Source organism: Meleagris gallopavo, chromosome 1 (genome assembly GCF_000146605.3).
Source record: "Meleagris gallopavo isolate NT-WF06-2002-E0010 breed Aviagen turkey brand Nicholas breeding stock chromosome 1, Turkey_5.1, whole genome shotgun sequence".
In the NCBI taxonomy this organism is placed as follows: domain Eukaryota; kingdom Metazoa; phylum Chordata; class Aves; order Galliformes; family Phasianidae; genus Meleagris; species Meleagris gallopavo.
Genome location: NC_015011.2, coordinates 46323734 through 46339706, shown reverse-complemented (window position 1 = coordinate 46339706; position 15973 = coordinate 46323734). Strand labels below are relative to the sequence as shown.

The window sequence follows — 15973 nt, the reverse complement described above, 5'->3', positions numbered from 1 at the left end:
AAGCCCAGCAGGATCAAGGATCAATCAAAAGGTGAATAGAAACTGTGGTTTTTGCTTCCTCTGAATTGCCTTTCCTGGCTCACACTGCCAGCCCGTGGCTTATGCTGGTCCCAGTTTATCAATACAGCATGGCCTCTCTGGCATCTGAGCTTTATCATTTGAGAGCCAGCAGCTGCATTGCCATCTAGTGGCTCCCACGTTGGTGAAAACAAAAGAAGAAAAAAAAATAAAGTGGGAGTAGTAGGAAAGGGGAAAAAAATGTGCATATATATATATACACAACACCAAAACAGAATGGAAGATGACAGTGGACAGCTTCCTTGATGTAATCTCACCCGTCTCTTCATTTTTGCAGGCACTATCTAACCAACATTTGATGCTGAATATTAACAAGCATGGATGAAGAATTTATAAGCTGCATCCATAATGAAGGATTTCAATATTTTTTTCTTGATTTGGTTTGATAATTTCTTTCTTATGATAATTTAAAAAAAAAAAACAAACACAACAACCAAGTGCAGGAAAGAGAGCGCTGAGAATATTTAGATATATTTTATTAATTCCTAAATTATATATATATATATTTTTTTTTTCAAAGAAAAAAAGCAAACCACTGCAAATCAGAGCTTGACAGCAAATCATGCTCTTGCTTCTAGCTTTGTTCTGAAAGTCTGCAAAATAAGGCCATTTGGTGGCAAGTTGTGAAATATAGAATTAGAGTATTTTTGGCAGTCCCACACTGGTGACTCATGAAGCACTTTAAGTAAATTTAGCGCATTAATAGGGCTGTAATCTTACTAATCCTTGTGTAAGCATATAATGCCATTTGACCAACAAAGCAGCAAGCATGCACAGAAGTATCTACCTGTAAGCAGGCAGGAGCAGGACAATACTGATAACAAGATGTTGCTCACAGCTAGATACATCAGAGCACTACAGCTGGGTTCTCTCAACTGTTGGGCCTGTAGGCCTATGATTTTTCTATCTGTTAATCTACTGGTATTAGAGTTTATGTAAAGATCTCTGGCTGGCTCCTCAGGCAAGAATGGCACAGGAAATAGGAGTTACATGTGCTTCAGCCAGTCCTTGTAAGCGCTTCTATGAATGGGGAATTCAGCCTGTCAGATTTAGCACAAATCCACACTAAGAGTTTAATGGTGACAGCCGTCCTGGTAAATTCTTCAGGGGATTATATGGTTATTTTGCTGAAATAATTTTCTCCTGTTATAATGTCATTTTGATGGAGAAACTCTGGAAGAGAAAAACTGTACTTTCTCACCACTTCTGCTCTAGCAGTGCCTTTTATTGTCACCAGTACCAATAGCATTTCATCTACAATGCATTCTGGAAAACAGGTGAAGAAAAAGTGCCATGTATTTAAAGTGTTGCCTTTCCATTCACTGAACTTGATGTCTGACCAAAGAAGTCACTTCACGTATGGCACACTGGTATTTTTCTGACGCTTCTTTAAACTCAGCCAGGTGCTCCTCATAGCTCCTCACAGCTGCCAGCAGCTGATTCCTCTCCACAGCTCCCAGGATGGCATGGAGAATCATTTCCATGCCAAGCCCAAGGATAGTAATGCTGATTCCCCCAAGAACAGATGCCCCGATCTGTGCAAGGAGGCTGATGAGTTTGCAGACAGTGATAGTGATAAGGTTGGAGCTAAGCAGTTTGACAGCTACCATCCCAGCAGTTGAAGTCACTTCTCCAAGAACAATGGAAAAAACTTTATGGGCTATTGCAATTTTCTCCAGCTCAGGCTCTTTGATGTCATACAGCTTCTGGTACAGCACAGGCTCCAGCTTCTCCCTCATGTCACTATCAATTTTCTGTACTTGACACTGAATCTCACGCATCGCTTGAATGATAATATCACAGTTCTCTTTGACAGTGCTGCTCTCTCTCATCTTGATGGGGGTGAGAGTACACCCCAGGTGTGCATTCAGAACTCCAGCCAGCTCATTTGTTGCATGGAAATTCATGGACATGCAGTCAAGCAATTCCCGGTGCAGATGGATCAGTTCTTGTCGTCTCCTGGGGTTTTCTGGGTAAAGGAGGTCACTCAGTGCCATTCTTCAGGAATAAACTACTTCAAAAGAGAAAAGAAGGTTCTAGCTCTCTTTAATACCCATAATCCCAGCCCTTAATAAGCAGTGAAATGTAGACTGCTTTGTCCTCTGCTTCACTAGTTCTTATACTTGGCAAATCAAATCCCAAGACACAGCTTGTACATCCATAAATCTTAAACACTGTTATGTATCCTTAACCAAAATATTCAAAACGGACCTTATGAGACCTTGGACATGCTCAGAGCAACAAAGCCAGCTAACAAATATGCAATTAGTAGATCAGTAAAATGAATGTGAGTCTTCCCTCACTTAGAAAACTGAATGGTAGAAGCTGAACTAGTTCACTAAAGAACAGAAAAAGCTCATCTAGTCAGCAAAATCTAAAATAAGGTGTGGAAATGAAAGGCCTGTTCTAGATATACTTTGCTGTCGACCTACTTTTTTTTAGTGACATTAGTGATATCCAATTTTTAAATGACTATAATGACTGTGCAGTCTGTATCAGCATGAGGGTGTTTTAAGCCACTGTAGTTTATTTCTTATCCCATTCAAGAGGAATATAGGAACTTTATATGCATACTAAATCAGATTTGGGAATTCATAGAGAATAGCAAAATTGTCTATAATAAACCCATCCTTACCCATATCACTTACAAAAAAGTCCTACTGTGTTTTCTTTCTTGATACGTATCCCTTCTTCCTTCACTGTTTCTTTCTTCAGTATTCCTAATCACATTCCTTCCTAATACCCGAAGACCCTGTTGATTTTTCACTGCCAAATGTCAAGCAGCTACAGGCAGCCCCCTGACATTCATTGTGCCATGTCAACTCCTGCAGGATGCCTGGGATGACAGACTGCCTCAGAGCAGCAGGCAGCAGCCTGCAGGGTCTGCCCCACTCATGCAGCCACACTCCCTCTGTACCACTTTCTTTTAAGCCATCACCAGCTGCAAAGTAAAAATGATTTTGACTGTAACACATGCATCTTACATTGCAATGGAGCCAAACAGTGAATGAGTAGGATGTCTAGTTTCTTTGGTGATGCTTTTGCTTTCTCAACCCTTTTATTCCAAACCACTTTTATTGAGGCATTTCCAAGATAAATCTCTTCTTGCTCTCAGTGCCCAATAGCACAATTATAGCTACAAATAATCAAGTGTGGGAGATTAGCTAGATTTTTCTTGTTGAAAGATACGTTTGTGCCATTTTTGACCTTTGTAGTTCCTGCATTATTAGTTAACTGTGAGCCCAGTTGTATTTCACTAAACACATCTTCCCCAACAAGATCACTTGGAAAAGCAGAACAATCTCATCACTCCTTTAGCCAACTTTTAGTTAGTTAGTGTTGAACTACAAGACAGTTCTCTCATGATTTTTTCCCACAGTATTTTGAACAGTACATCGTTGTTTCAGACACTTACCTTGTAGCTCTGCTAAGAGAATCAACTCTTTAACTTATCTTTCTTAAGGCTAGAGGAAGCAAAGATTACATACAGTAAAAAGTTTTGACTTTCAGGAAACAAGAATTCCTGCCAGCTCAAGGTATGATTCCTTATGCTTCTGGGATGCTGTTGGCTTGTACTCTGTCTCAGTGTGATATTAATACCTTCCACTTCGCTAATGCTAGGTTGAAAGGTCATTTGTTAATCCCCATTTATACAAATTGAAAAGACAAAATGTTCTAAGAGAAAGAGCGTTTCAGTGAACATTTTACCTACTAGAAAGCTATGGAGAGTACTGATAGCATCCATTCTTTATGCATGATTCTTTCAGCTTCCAATAATTTCTTTTGATTTTATGTCCCTTAAACATAAATTATCTCTTATTCTTCACATTGACACTTTATTAACATTCACTTTTTAAAGTTAGACAGGCCACACACATTTCCATATTTCTATCTATTTCTCCAACTCCAGGCATGTTTTTTCCCAGAGGCTTTTTGAATTAAACATTCAGACTGCCTACCTGATTGTGCCCAAGTGCTCTTTCAAACAGCTGAATGTGTACAGGACAGTGATCTCATCCTGTTTCCACTGTGTTTCTCTGGTGGTTTCCAGCAGCATGTGATGAGTCAGGATTCCAGAGCCTGGGCTTCAGCTGGGTCCTGCTGCCTGCCTGCTTGCCATTAATTTTATTATGTGATGTTTACCTGAGTTCTCCTCATTTTCTTCTTCATTTTCCTTTCCTTTTAATTTTATCATATTACAATTTATTTCACACTAGTTCACAATTGTTAGGTCCTCCTAACAAAAGCCTTTTTTTTCCTGAAGAGAATAGGGACAGCATGAATCCATCTGCCTATGGCAGAAGAATCTACAGCCATTGCTGAAAGGTGATGGTATAACTTACTGTTCTCAGAACAACAAAAAAAGCCCAATGTGTAGGACATGTGAAGACTCCTGTAATATGTTTAATTTTGTTTATACCCACTACTATATGCAAACTGAAGGATTATAGTTCTAATGATGATGTAAAGTAGATCGTGTGAGAGGACTTAGACAACTTTACCAATAAATATCAAAGGCGAAAATAATTCATCTGCACCTCTACTATTGCTTTTCAGATGACATGCTGAGGGTCAGATTCATAACTCCTGCATCCATAAGAATACCCATACCTGCAGCTTCTGACACCATATTTTGCTGGCCAGTTTGGTAAGACCACTGCAAAGGTTGACTAAGAGTTTTTTCTGTGTTTTTTTCTAACACTGAGGTCTTGTGGGAAGAGTAAGGTGGTTTGATAATTTGTAATATTGATTTCAAAAATGTGACATGCTAGCTGAAAATATTTGTATTTCTCCCTCTTTGTCATCTGGATTTCCTCTGTTTGCTTTTCAGAGACAGGCACCTCCTTCAGAAATGTTAGCCCGCCTCGGTTTTAGCAGTGACAAAGAAAGGCTGCTGAAGGCCTGCAAGAATCTCTATGAATTAGTGTACATTTATGTCTCTTCAACTAATGCAATATTCCAGATCCTCAATCACCATCTTGGCACCAGCTTCCCCACCATGACAGTAAAAGAAAACTTCAGCATTAAAGAGAACCTGCAGCTCCTTGTCAATGCTTTAAAAGACATGCAAGCCACAATGGAAACAAGAGACAGAGATGTACAGGAAAGCATGAAGGAAAGGTTGTGTGCTAAAATTACTGGTCGCATCATCTCTCTACAGGAAAAAATGGCTGCAGTAAAAGATATCTATGATCATTATAAGGGGATTATAGGAAGTATCTTGGGTGCACTGGTTGCAGTGTTGTTAAAACATGATAATTTCCCTGGCACAGTCGAGTCTGCTATAGAGCAGTTACTGAGTTCACCTGCTTTATCCCTCCATGTATCAGAACTTCTCATGGACTATGCTGATATCATTAAGATGCTGCAACAGAATGGGACACCAAGTACTACAGAAGACAGCTCCTCTTCAGGTGAAACATCACAACAGCTCAGGCTTCGTTCTGTATCCTCCAACTCTTCACTTTTTGCTTTCATACAGACCCTCCTCCGAGGACATAAGTCCGTAAAGAAAAGCCTGAAAGTAGCAGCTGACAGCTTGGAAGAAGCTTTCAGGGTGCTGAGGCCGCCGTGTGAAGCGTTCCAAATCTTTGTTAAAATGATTGAAAACTGCATCCCAGCAATAACAGAAAAGTTGCAAGAGACACAAATGTGCCAGCATGTTAGAAGTCCACCTTGATTTCTTTAACTTTCACATAGGAAGGAGTTCGAGCAAGCTTGAACACACACATTCAAGACGTACCTGTGACAGCTGTTTCTAATCTTCCCAGTCCTTTTTGAAATGTGTACTTAGTGTCTCTGAGCAGTTAGGAATAATAATAAAGTTCTGTCAATCAATTATTTGAAATGAATGGTAAAGCAAAGGAAACAATAATGTGGTGTGAAATATACATACAGAACAAGCTAATCGTAAAATAGTAATCGTAAAATCTGTTCAAACTGTGCACGCAAACGTGTTTCAGGATTTCTGTAGCAGCAGCTGTTCAGCTACTACATTTAAGTAATTACATGATGGTCTCTGCCATTGCATGTGTCTATATCTGATGTCAGAAAAACTGAGTGTCCGGCAACTCGTTTCAGTCTTCCCAAAAAACAAAGATACTCACGTTCCCTAAGTGCTCTCATTTCTAATGCTAGCATTTCTCAACTGCCTAAGGTGCTGCATTTCTTGACACAGGGTTTCCAATGGAATGGCAGCACCAAGCTTTCATGGAGATGCTCAGAAAGCCAAGCAGTTCACCCAGCTGTTTTTCTTGTCTGTTATTCAAGTGTATATACCTGGATGTAGCCAGAGAATCAGTCATTGCTTGGCCCAGCACAATAAAACTCCAACTACACTAAAAAGAATGACGGAGGCAGAGGCAGTAGATCCACTGTTCTTGATTCTTGAAGCTGAAAGAAAGTTGAGAGAGCAGTCATTTAAATCTCCTTTGACTGCCTAGGACTTCCTGCCCTTTCTAAAAGCACCCTTTGCTCCAAAGAGGCATTTCCTCAAGTCTTCCTACTATTCTGGCTTAGTGCTGAGCAAAAATTCTCATTCCAAAGGGACAAAAGCAGTATCCCATGTTAGTGGTGCACTTTTAGGACAGGGCTGTGGAACAAACCCATTGAGGTCATCCAACAGAAGAGTTATCTTTTAGCCAGGAAACTGATACCGTGTGTTTTGCCAGTCAATACATCTCCTGTCTTCTGCCACAGGAAGGAAAACAGGAATGAAGCAGGGTAGTTTTGTTTACATTTATTTGAGCTTGCCAGAGTAGTACTGCACTAAAGTCCTGTGTAGTCCTGAGGCCTGACATGTGTCCAAATTCAAGTTGCCAGCAAATCTCATCTGCCCTTGCAATAAAGGAGGCTGGGAACACAATGCATGTGTCCTGCAGCAGCCTTGCAATAGCAGATAACATAAGCAGAGGCTGCAAAGTGCCCTGAGGCCTGCTGTGCAACAGGTGGCCCCCTGTAGATACATCTGGTGCGGGCTGGTGGAGCTACTGGAGACCAGGCTGCCTGCATCCCACCTGCTCAAAGGGATATATACAATACCTTCCAAGAGCTGGCAGCGGTACCTGCTGTAGTTCCCCACAGAATGCAGGTGGAGCCGGTTACCATGCTGTGTCCGAAAGAAGTTTTTGACAAGGAATATCTCATAAGGGGGAATGAGGACTTCCTTCTCAGATGTGTAGTAAGAAAAGCCTTGCATAGCTGCTCCCAGGCAGGTTGTCACCGTAAACAAAGTTTCGTTCCCAAATTTCTGGGCTTCATTCCAGAGGCGAGAGGTGGAGGTGAAACGGCCAAATCGCACCATGCTGCCAACTGTAGCTTCAATATATAAGTCCTTCACACCTCTGTGCACCCGGTAGCAGTGACGTTTCCCCACGCTGTCCTTGCTGCTCTGCCACTGCTTCATTATCTGGATAGCTGTCGTTAGGTAAAAGTGAAAATATTTGTAGCTGAAGTTGTGTTTGTAATGCTCTGGAGACCTTCCTGCTGTGGATGTGGCCCAGTTCAGTTGAGAGTGCAGGGAAGAATTCATGGTGTAAGCCATGAGGACGGTGGCATGACTATCATGCATCTCCCTCAGGAGACCTACAGGGCTCTTCAGCAAAGCTTCCTGAGCCTTCTTCCAGAGGTTCAAATAGTTTTTACTAGCAGCTATTTCCTTCCTGAAATAGTCTCCCCGCTCCAGTTCTTCCATCATCTGCTCTCTGCAACCCAGGTACTGATCATCAAAGGAATGTAGAGCCATATCCATCATAAGGTGGGACACTGCCTATATTGCAAAAGCAAATGATAGTTAACATCATAGGTGTGATTTTTTTCTGTATCTCTGTAAATGCAAACCAGGTTTTCCCCTACCTTCTCCCTTCAGTTTTTCATTATTGACAGAAAAGGCATAGAAAGTAGTCATCTTTGACAAGCCCTTCCTGAGCAACCTTTGGTCCAAGCTCCATTTCAGCAAATAACAACCAGAATACTAGAGTTCTTATTTTATGGAGATCAATGGCATTGAAGACTTACGGACGATTTCCCTTCAAAGGGTAAGGGGATAGGGCTCATAGGACAGACCTATAGTGCATAAAGTTCAATATTCTGTTCATGATTTGTGAGTGATTTTGAAGAAAGAAAGAATAAGAAGAACATTATGTCAATGCATCCTGGACACGTCTCACAGGTGAATTTCTTCTTTCTGTCTTACCATATGTACCCCATGGACATATTCTGGCTCCAGAGCAGAATGTTCAGTAAGGAGAAAACCGCAGCACTGTGCCAAAACTTTTATTTGTCCACTTTGTCTCAGTGAGGCCAAATGGACTTGTCATGTAAATAAACATTAAAAACATGAGCAAGGCTTTACATAACCCAGTGCTATAAAAAGAAAATAATCTCTAATATATTTTATTTGTGAAAGGACACACTAATTATCCAATACTCTTCTTAACCTCTGCAGTTAGTCTGTTCCACAAACCATATGAGAATTCCAATTATTTCTCAATGATACTGTGATTTCTTTGAGGGGAAGCTAAAATTCACAAGGTGTAAGTAGAGCAGTATGGTCACTGCCCCATCCAACAGCACACTGCTGGTGGCAGAACTTCAGCTGAGACAGGCTGCAAAAGGAGAGGAACAATTCCACGAGAATTAATCCAAGACTCCTAAAAGATTATATTTTAAATTATTTAAAAAAATTTTTTTTTTTCCAGTAGGATAAATGATTTCATAATTTCAAATAAAACACAATATTTACTCCTCTTACCAATCTTTGCAAGATCAGCAACAGAATACTGGCCAGAAGAAGCACTGACATCCTGGAGTCCTCCCAAGACATTGTAAAAAACACTGAGCTCAAGCAAAGAACCCTTGCATTCGTTTCTTTCTTGTTTTTTCCTTGAGTTCTGGAGTTTGTATTTTACTCTCCAAAATTTTGGTGACAGTTCTTCAACCAAAGATCACCCAGTGGATTCTTCAAGCAATTCAGATGTCACTGATCATGCCCAACAGTCAGCTTACTGGTAGAAGTGTGCTCACAATCCACAAACAAGGGTCTGGAGGCACTGAGACTTTATAAGTTGTTTCTTCACTCCAACTTCAGCCAGTGCAGCTGTCCTTTGCCTTGATAATTCTCTTTATTCCAAGGTATCTTGCACTCTTGCGCTTGCAAAGAGAAGGGAAACTGACTTGGAGAGGTTTCTCCAAGGAGGAGTTCTCTCCTGAGCAGTATAAGTCAAGTTGGGGTGGAGAGTACTCCCTGGCTGAGAGTTTAAAAAGTCATTTTCATGATGTGCAGAGCTCTGATAAAGACTACCCAGAAATGCTCAGTAGGTTGGGATCCCATCTGGAGGCAGAGATAACATAAATGTCTCTCTCCTCTTTAGCTTCTCCCAGTTCCTAATAGCGTGCTGCCAATCTTCCACCTACACCACTGCAGAGCGGCACCTTGTTGACCTGGTTACATGGTTGCGCTCAGAATGAATGCATAAATGTGGATTCTACATCGAGAACAATCTCTCCCTGCTAGCCGCTTTGCAGTCATCCTTCCAATTAAAGGGCAATGAGTTACATGCAAAGATCCATGACCTCCGGCAATATTTCTGTTAAAACAACAAAAAAAGAAGAGTAAAGATTACCAGAGTTTCATCCTCACTGTGACACAGATAATCGAAGCCTACTTCTCATTGCCTATTAATAATAAGTTGGTCAGAGACGTTTTGAGGTGGGCATGCACAGCCATGGCGATAAATGCAATGACCATACGATGGCAGCAGAGGATGAGTAATGGTACTGAGGAGTACATTGAGCAGGTGAAACTCGAGCTGCTGCAGTCCAGCATTGCATTTGTGATCTGATTTGTGAGCTCAGCTCTCCAAAGGCCATATAAAGGTCTGGTGACACAGTGCAGATCGCATGATCGAGGCCTTAATGTTCACCTTCCCCGAAAAAAATATTTATCAAAAGGAGGAGACAAATATAAAATTAACAGAAAATATGTAAATATTGACAGAAAATTTGATTTTCTTTTTTTTTAAAAAAAAAGCAACAACAACAAAACCTCACATTCATGCAGCAGATACTGAGAGCTCACTAATCTCTTTGGTATTTTCCTGGCAACATTTTCACTGCTTTCTATGAGAACATTGTTCATTTTACTAGATGGCTTTCAAAGGTGAGATTTTCTGTGAGCATCACTTTATGCCAATAGAGGAACCACTCTCAGATATTTGACCAAGACAAGCAGAGGTACTTATTAACATTTTCTCCTTGGCCAAGGTCAGTTTACCCAGAGCAAGCCATAACAGCTTGCCAGAGGAGGGCTGCACACACAGCAGCCATCTGTGTAGACTTATCCCATATCCTTACTTTAGTGTAAAGTCTTCCAGAGAAATGCTGAATTCAGTAGGCAGCAAATCATTAAAAATCTAACTATCCTCTCCACCACTCTGATGGTGTATAGGAGTCATCATCTGAATCTTGGTGTAGTCATTTAGTGAGGCACTGGCACAGGTCGCCCAGAGAGGTGGTGGATGCCCATCAATGGAGATACCCAAGGTCAGGCTGGAGGGGCTCTGAATGCCCTGATCGAGCTGTAGGCGTCCTTGTTCATTGCAGGGAAGTTGGACCAGATGGCCTTTAAGGGTCTCTTCCAACTCAAACAATTCTGTGATTCTATGATTCTGTGATTTGCAATGGAGCAGAGGAGGGGGGAAGAAAATCTCATCAGTCTGGATCCTGCTCTACCTTCCAGACATCTCCTTAACAGCAGAAACAGGTTGTACAGAGGAATAGAGAAAAGCAGCACACCAACTATATTACATAATAAGTATTTATTGCTATCAGCATATGGGAATGGCTGCACCAGCTTACATGAAAAAGAGATTTGGTGTTTCTCAGTTTCTTGAGGCTCAACAGTGTCTACTGTTGGAGACGGGATTTGCCATCTACCTCTCAGGGAATACATTTTGATAGACTGTGTCAAGGGAGACTGCTGAAAGTTGCTGATGCATAACATTCATACAGGGAGACAGAATGAAGTAGTGCAGAGGGAAGAAGATATGTGTGTATGTGTATATATATATATATACATATATATATAAAGAAAAAGGCAAGTCACCCTGAATGAAAAAAATGCTGTCCCAGCTTCAATCCACCATTGAACAGCTTTATTTTTATTTCATAAAGTTCATTGCTTTATTTTGTTTGTTTTGGGGAGACAATCTGACTGTTTAATTTCAAGCACAAAAGCTAAAGCATCAGAGAAAGACAGATTTTTTTGTTCTACTTTGGTACATTCAATTTCACCAGAAATCAATTGTAATAAAAACAATAAGAGATTTCCAATTCATTTTTCACAGTCACTGAATGTAGCACACAAATGGAACGGCTCATCTAAAAGGTCTTCAAACACACTTCTGGGGATTTAAATGTTGATATTACACAGGCAAATTTTGTGGTAGAATAATAAGAAGAGTATACTGGGACGTGATTCCTAGCTATGTAATAGTATTTACAAAGGAAGCGGGGAATACAGAGTCTTCTCAACCATTCCTGATGGCACTGAAAATACCACAGAAGATAACAGAAAATAAACATTTTTAATGAAAGCAAGAAAGCTGACGCAATCCAGACAAGTGGAATAGCCTTTGTGTTTCAGCTGGCGAGGGAGACAGTGGAAGATGGTCTCAGTGTAGACGTCCTTCTTCCCTTCTTCCTATCCACAAGATTCTTTCTGCTGGGGGTTTTCAGAATGGTCAGATGATCAAAATAATAATCCCAGCCTTAGTATCTCCCAAAGAAACGGTTGTAGGCCATGGGAAATCCTATTTGGTCAGACAGATAGTCACAGGGAGGGTAGCTTTCACAACGCTCACGCATCTGCTCCATTGGGCTTTTGTAATACTCAGAGTACCTGGAGCGAACAAAGAGAAAAATGCTGTTCTGCACATTCAGTCAGTGGAGTTGGAAGGTTTCACACTCAAATGATGAGAGGAGTTGACTCCTCAGAGTGCTCCAGCAGGGGACATCTCACGGTAGGTTAAATATCTGCCTACATGGGGATAGATCTCCTTGTCAAATGCTGGGAGAAGTTGGAACTGAACCCAGTTGAATCAACTATCCTTGAAGTTTCACCAGCAAAGGAGACCATAAAAGCACATATAGTTTTTGTAGAGTTAGTTTTATGCTTGATTATGTTGGGGTTTTTGTTTTATTTTGTCTTTGTCCCCAGCCTTATTCCCCAGCTATGTGGCACTCTTTTAAAATATACATATATATTATTTATTTTATAATTATTTTATTTTAGCATTTCTTGCTTTTCTTAATCTGTGCTAAGTTTCTGCTCATTTTCCTGTTCTCCACTCTCCTTTAGTTTTCATAGTTTCCTCTCATCACCCTCCCTTCTGTTGTTGACAGTAATCCTTTCCCTTTCACAGCTTTGTTTTGCCATGCTGAGCACACCCAAATCTTTTAGTCTTTAGATTTAGAGAAGGATGCCCTTCTCACCTCCTTTGCAGACTCACTTAATCTTTTCTGTACATGCTGCTACAGGAAATGACTTAAAAGTATCACAAGCTATTACTTTATTTCTGTATTGGAAATTCCCTGCAACACCCTTGAGTTCTATTTGTTGCATCTGTATTTCCAGACTAACCTTACCTTGTGATTGAATAATACAGCAAGCTCTCTCTACCTAAGTCCTTCCTCATTTATGCTTGTTGCAGAAACTACTTCTATGGTGACCCACCAGTACAGAGGCAGTCAGTACAGTTTCTCATCTGAATTTCATTTTTTTTTTTAATCATTCCAAGTTTCAACACTAGTGACTTCCTCTGCTACCCTACTATGATCCTCTTCTCTGTAGATGGGAACTCCCAGTTTTCTGTCATCCAAACAAAACCATCATCCTTCCAATCCAAAGACGTATTGAATAATAATTATTTTTTACACAGGCCTACATGAGACTGTGGCTTAACAATTCCTTCTAGGAAATATCTGAAGAGCATTCTTGCTCAAGAGCATTTCTCCAAATGTTTTTATCTAGGATTTCCCCAAAACTCTCTGCCTAGATCATAGAATCATAGAATTATAGAATGGCTTAGGTTGGAAGGGACCTTAATGATTGTTGAGCTCTAGCCCTCGTGCCTCAGGCAGGGCTACCACCCACCAGATCAGTCTGCCCAGGTCCCATCCAAGCTGGCCTTGAACACCTCCAGGAATGGGGCATCCACATCTTCTCTGAGATATCTGTTCCAGTGCTTCACCACCCTCAAACAAATGGATATACTGCACAAATGGGTGCAGTTTTACATTTAGCCTCACCACTGCACTGCAACTGAGCTCTAGCTCCTTTGTACGGAGGCTGAGGCAATGGTCAGGGATCTGTGATACTCACTATCCTGGAATTTGGATCTGATGTCTCCACAGGTTTGTGCAGCTTCTAACTTGTACCCTTCTGACCCCATTAGCTAGTGCTGTCTTTCCCCATGTGAGGGAATAACAAAGATCAGCAATGAACTCCTGAAGGAATATTTGTGAAAAAAAGAACAATTAGTCTATCCTTGGCAAGTTCTTGCTGCCTTTTTAATTCTAGGCATGATATGTAGATGTACAACAAAGAATTGCTTTGCCACATCCCACCCCCTCTTCCAAAAAGTCCACTGGAGTCCAACTCTCATCCTGGCTCATGTGATTTTACCATTCATACATGTCGAATCTCTTCTGCCTCTTCACAAAGGCATGGGCAACTTCCTTTTTAACTGTGATGCCTACCAAGAGAGAACACAGCAGATTAGAGATGCAAGGCCATGGTCTGTACAAATCAGAGACCAGCATAGCCTCTGAAAAGTGATTGTTCTCTCTCTTCTCAAGCAGATGACTGCTGCAGCTCATCCCACCTGCCAGTTCATTTTTCCCCACTCAACTTTCCACTCAAAGCCCTACAGTTTGGTTCCCCCCTCACCCTAACCTGTACATTTACGTGAAGAAAGGACTCTCTTAAATTTGATTCCCTTATCACACAGCATGATATTAGTGCACAGCAAATGCTCAGTAGACAAAGTCACGACAGAATAAAATATGAATAGGGAGAAAATGGAGGGAACGGCACTCTGTTTCTCTAGCCCAGCTAATTTCAGAGTATTGACTTGCTTTCTGTCTCCTAGGTTTAGTCAGGTTCCCTTGTACAGGATATTGTGTGCACAGAAATGGCCAAATAACAGCCTGTCAGAAATCATCTCCTTTCCCTGAACACTTTGGGTTGTTTTTTTTTTCTCTTTCCCAGTTTATGTTTGTATTGGCTCACTGGAAAAACAACTTTCATGCTCACCAGCAGGAATGTTACCCTGTAAGGTGTGAAAAAGGAGACAAGGTAAGTGTGAAAAGGAAGAACAAGGGAGATTTTCCACGCAGATTTCTGTCAGGATCAGCTTGCTGTGATACCTATGGACACTCCAAGGTATGCAGTTCCCTGCAGCATGGGCAACCCAATATAAGAGGGACTGCAACCCCCAGCAGCTGCCAACGAAGGTACTTGTTTTCAGATACAAAACTTTCTTCTCTGTTGTCCTGTGCACTAGGCTGTCTGACCAACAGATCCAAAGACCACTATTTGGAGGCCCTGAGTCAGGTTCTGCTCTTGTAAGAGGCTGAGGGCACAGCAGTCTCTTCAGAGAGGTTTCTGAGGCCAGCTCAGAGGAGGACGGAGACTGGACACATTGCTCCTCCTACATCACACTGTTTCATGAAAGGGAGATGCAGTATGATTCTTGTTCATCCCTTGAACCCATCAAAGGGAAGAAAGGAAGAAGATACAGGAGAATGGAGCTAAGTGTCAGTCACAGCAATATACTCACTGGCAGCATTGGGAGATCCGGAGGGGTCTTTGGGATCTGCAAGACAGACAGATAGACAGGAACTTGCTTGTGCTATCTGCTCTTCTGCTTCTCTCTCTAAGTGAATCGCTCTGCTTACTGAATGAATCCAGCTCTCCCTTTTCTAAAAGGTCTGTCCCTCCCAAAAAAGGTTTTATCAACACCCAGAATGTAGGGAAAGAATTATCCACCACCAAATTTACCTGTTATGATTGGATGCATTTAATTTCATCTTTCTCATAACAAGATAAAAATGACACAGTAAACATACAGCACAGCGGAAACTTTAGGCAGACCTTCCTTTTCCTTCCTCCTCATCCTTGCTAAGAGCAGGGACAGCAGGAGGGAAGGGAGCATTTGAGCAAAACCGTAGATTTGGACAGGACCAGAAGATCATAGAATTATATAATTATTCGAGTTGGAAGGGACCCTTAAAGGCCGTTTGGTCCAACTCCTCTAAAATGAACAAGGGACAACCACAGCTCGATCAGGGTGCTCAGAGCCCTCCCAGGCTGACCTTGGGTGTCTCCAGAGATGAGACATCCACCACCTAAAAAATTTCTTCTTTATATTCAAACTAAATCTCCCCTCTTTTAATTTGAAACAATTTCCCCTTGTCCAGTCACAACAGACCCTGCTAATGAATCTGTTCCCTTCTTTCTCACAGCCCCGCTTTAGATAGCTGAACATCTCTTCTATCTTTGGAGAGAGAGATTTCCCTGACTCTAGACAGAAATCACAAGATATTGACAGCAAAAAGAATTAGGGCCAAAAATTAGGATCAACTCTACACTTTGCTACACTTTTCACACACTGTATTTCTGTTTTCAGTCCTAATTGTAATCTTAATCCTTAATACCCCCTGCAAGCATCCAAACAAATTGTCTTTTAACAGACATGGTAGGTCTCCATTTCATCTTGGTTTTCCCACACAGGACAAGTTCACAAGTTTTTTTCTCCCATTATTTCATCAGGTATTTGGCATGAGTGTGCTTACAGGCAGAGAAAGAGCTGTGGAGATAAAAAAAAAAAAAAAA

At 41.2% G+C, this 15973-nt stretch overlaps 3 protein-coding genes across 5 annotated transcripts in view; all 3 read right to left on the bottom strand.

Annotated features, from left to right (window-relative positions):
* Positions 1-600: 600 nt before the first annotated feature.
* On the bottom strand, positions 601-4739 carry SMCO3 (single-pass membrane protein with coiled-coil domains 3). Its single transcript, XM_019614201.2, has 2 exons — positions 4038-4739; positions 601-2092 (listed from the first exon to the last, which is right to left on the bottom strand). Exon 2 carries the CDS (start codon positions 2073-2075, stop codon positions 1398-1400), a length of 678 nt encoding a protein of 225 aa, XP_019469746.1. The 5' UTR covers positions 2076-2092; positions 4038-4739; the 3' UTR covers positions 601-1397.
* Positions 4625-9642, bottom strand: ART4 (ADP-ribosyltransferase 4 (Dombrock blood group)). Of its 2 annotated transcripts, XM_003202214.4 has the most exons (3): positions 8831-9637; positions 7120-7846; positions 4625-6471 (listed from the first exon to the last, which is right to left on the bottom strand). In XM_003202214.4, the coding sequence occupies exons 1-3, from the start codon at positions 8900-8902 to the stop codon at positions 6380-6382; spliced, it is 891 nt and encodes a 296-aa protein (XP_003202262.2). In that variant the 5' UTR covers positions 8903-9637; the 3' UTR covers positions 4625-6379. The 2 variants fall into 2 exon arrangements, with proteins under 2 accessions (XP_003202262.2, XP_010708079.1); XM_010709777.2 differs by having other exon boundaries at positions 6384-7846; positions 8831-9642.
* Positions 9643-10892: 1250 nt separating this feature from the next.
* Positions 10893-15973, bottom strand: part of LOC100543749 (osteocalcin-like) — a 5903-nt gene continuing 822 nt past the window's right edge. The window contains exons 2-4 of one of the 2 annotated variants that reach the window (XM_003202210.4): positions 14919-14954; positions 13763-13832; positions 10893-11977 (exon numbers count right to left, since the gene is read on the bottom strand). In XM_003202210.4, coding sequence (XP_003202258.1) covers positions 11848-11977; positions 13763-13832; positions 14919-14954 — 236 coding nt within the window. In that variant the 3' untranslated portion in view covers positions 10893-11847. The remainder of the gene's footprint in view (positions 11978-13762; positions 13833-14918; positions 14955-15973) is intronic. The other variant, XM_010709721.3, reaches the window with a different exon arrangement.

Bases quoted from the DNA above. Each gene is read 5' to 3' on its own strand.
- SMCO3 (XM_019614201.2), bottom strand. From the start codon at position 2,075: ATGGCACTGAGTGACCTCCTTTACCCAGAAAACCCCAGGAGACGACAA.
- ART4 (XM_010709777.2), bottom strand. From the start codon at position 8,902: ATGTCTTGGGAGGACTCCAGGATGTCAGTGCTTCTTCTGGCCAGTATT. The intron at 7,847-8,830 runs GTAAGAGGAGTA...TTTGCAATATAG, and splicing joins TGCTGATCTTGCAAAGATTG to GCAGTGTCCCACCTTATGAT.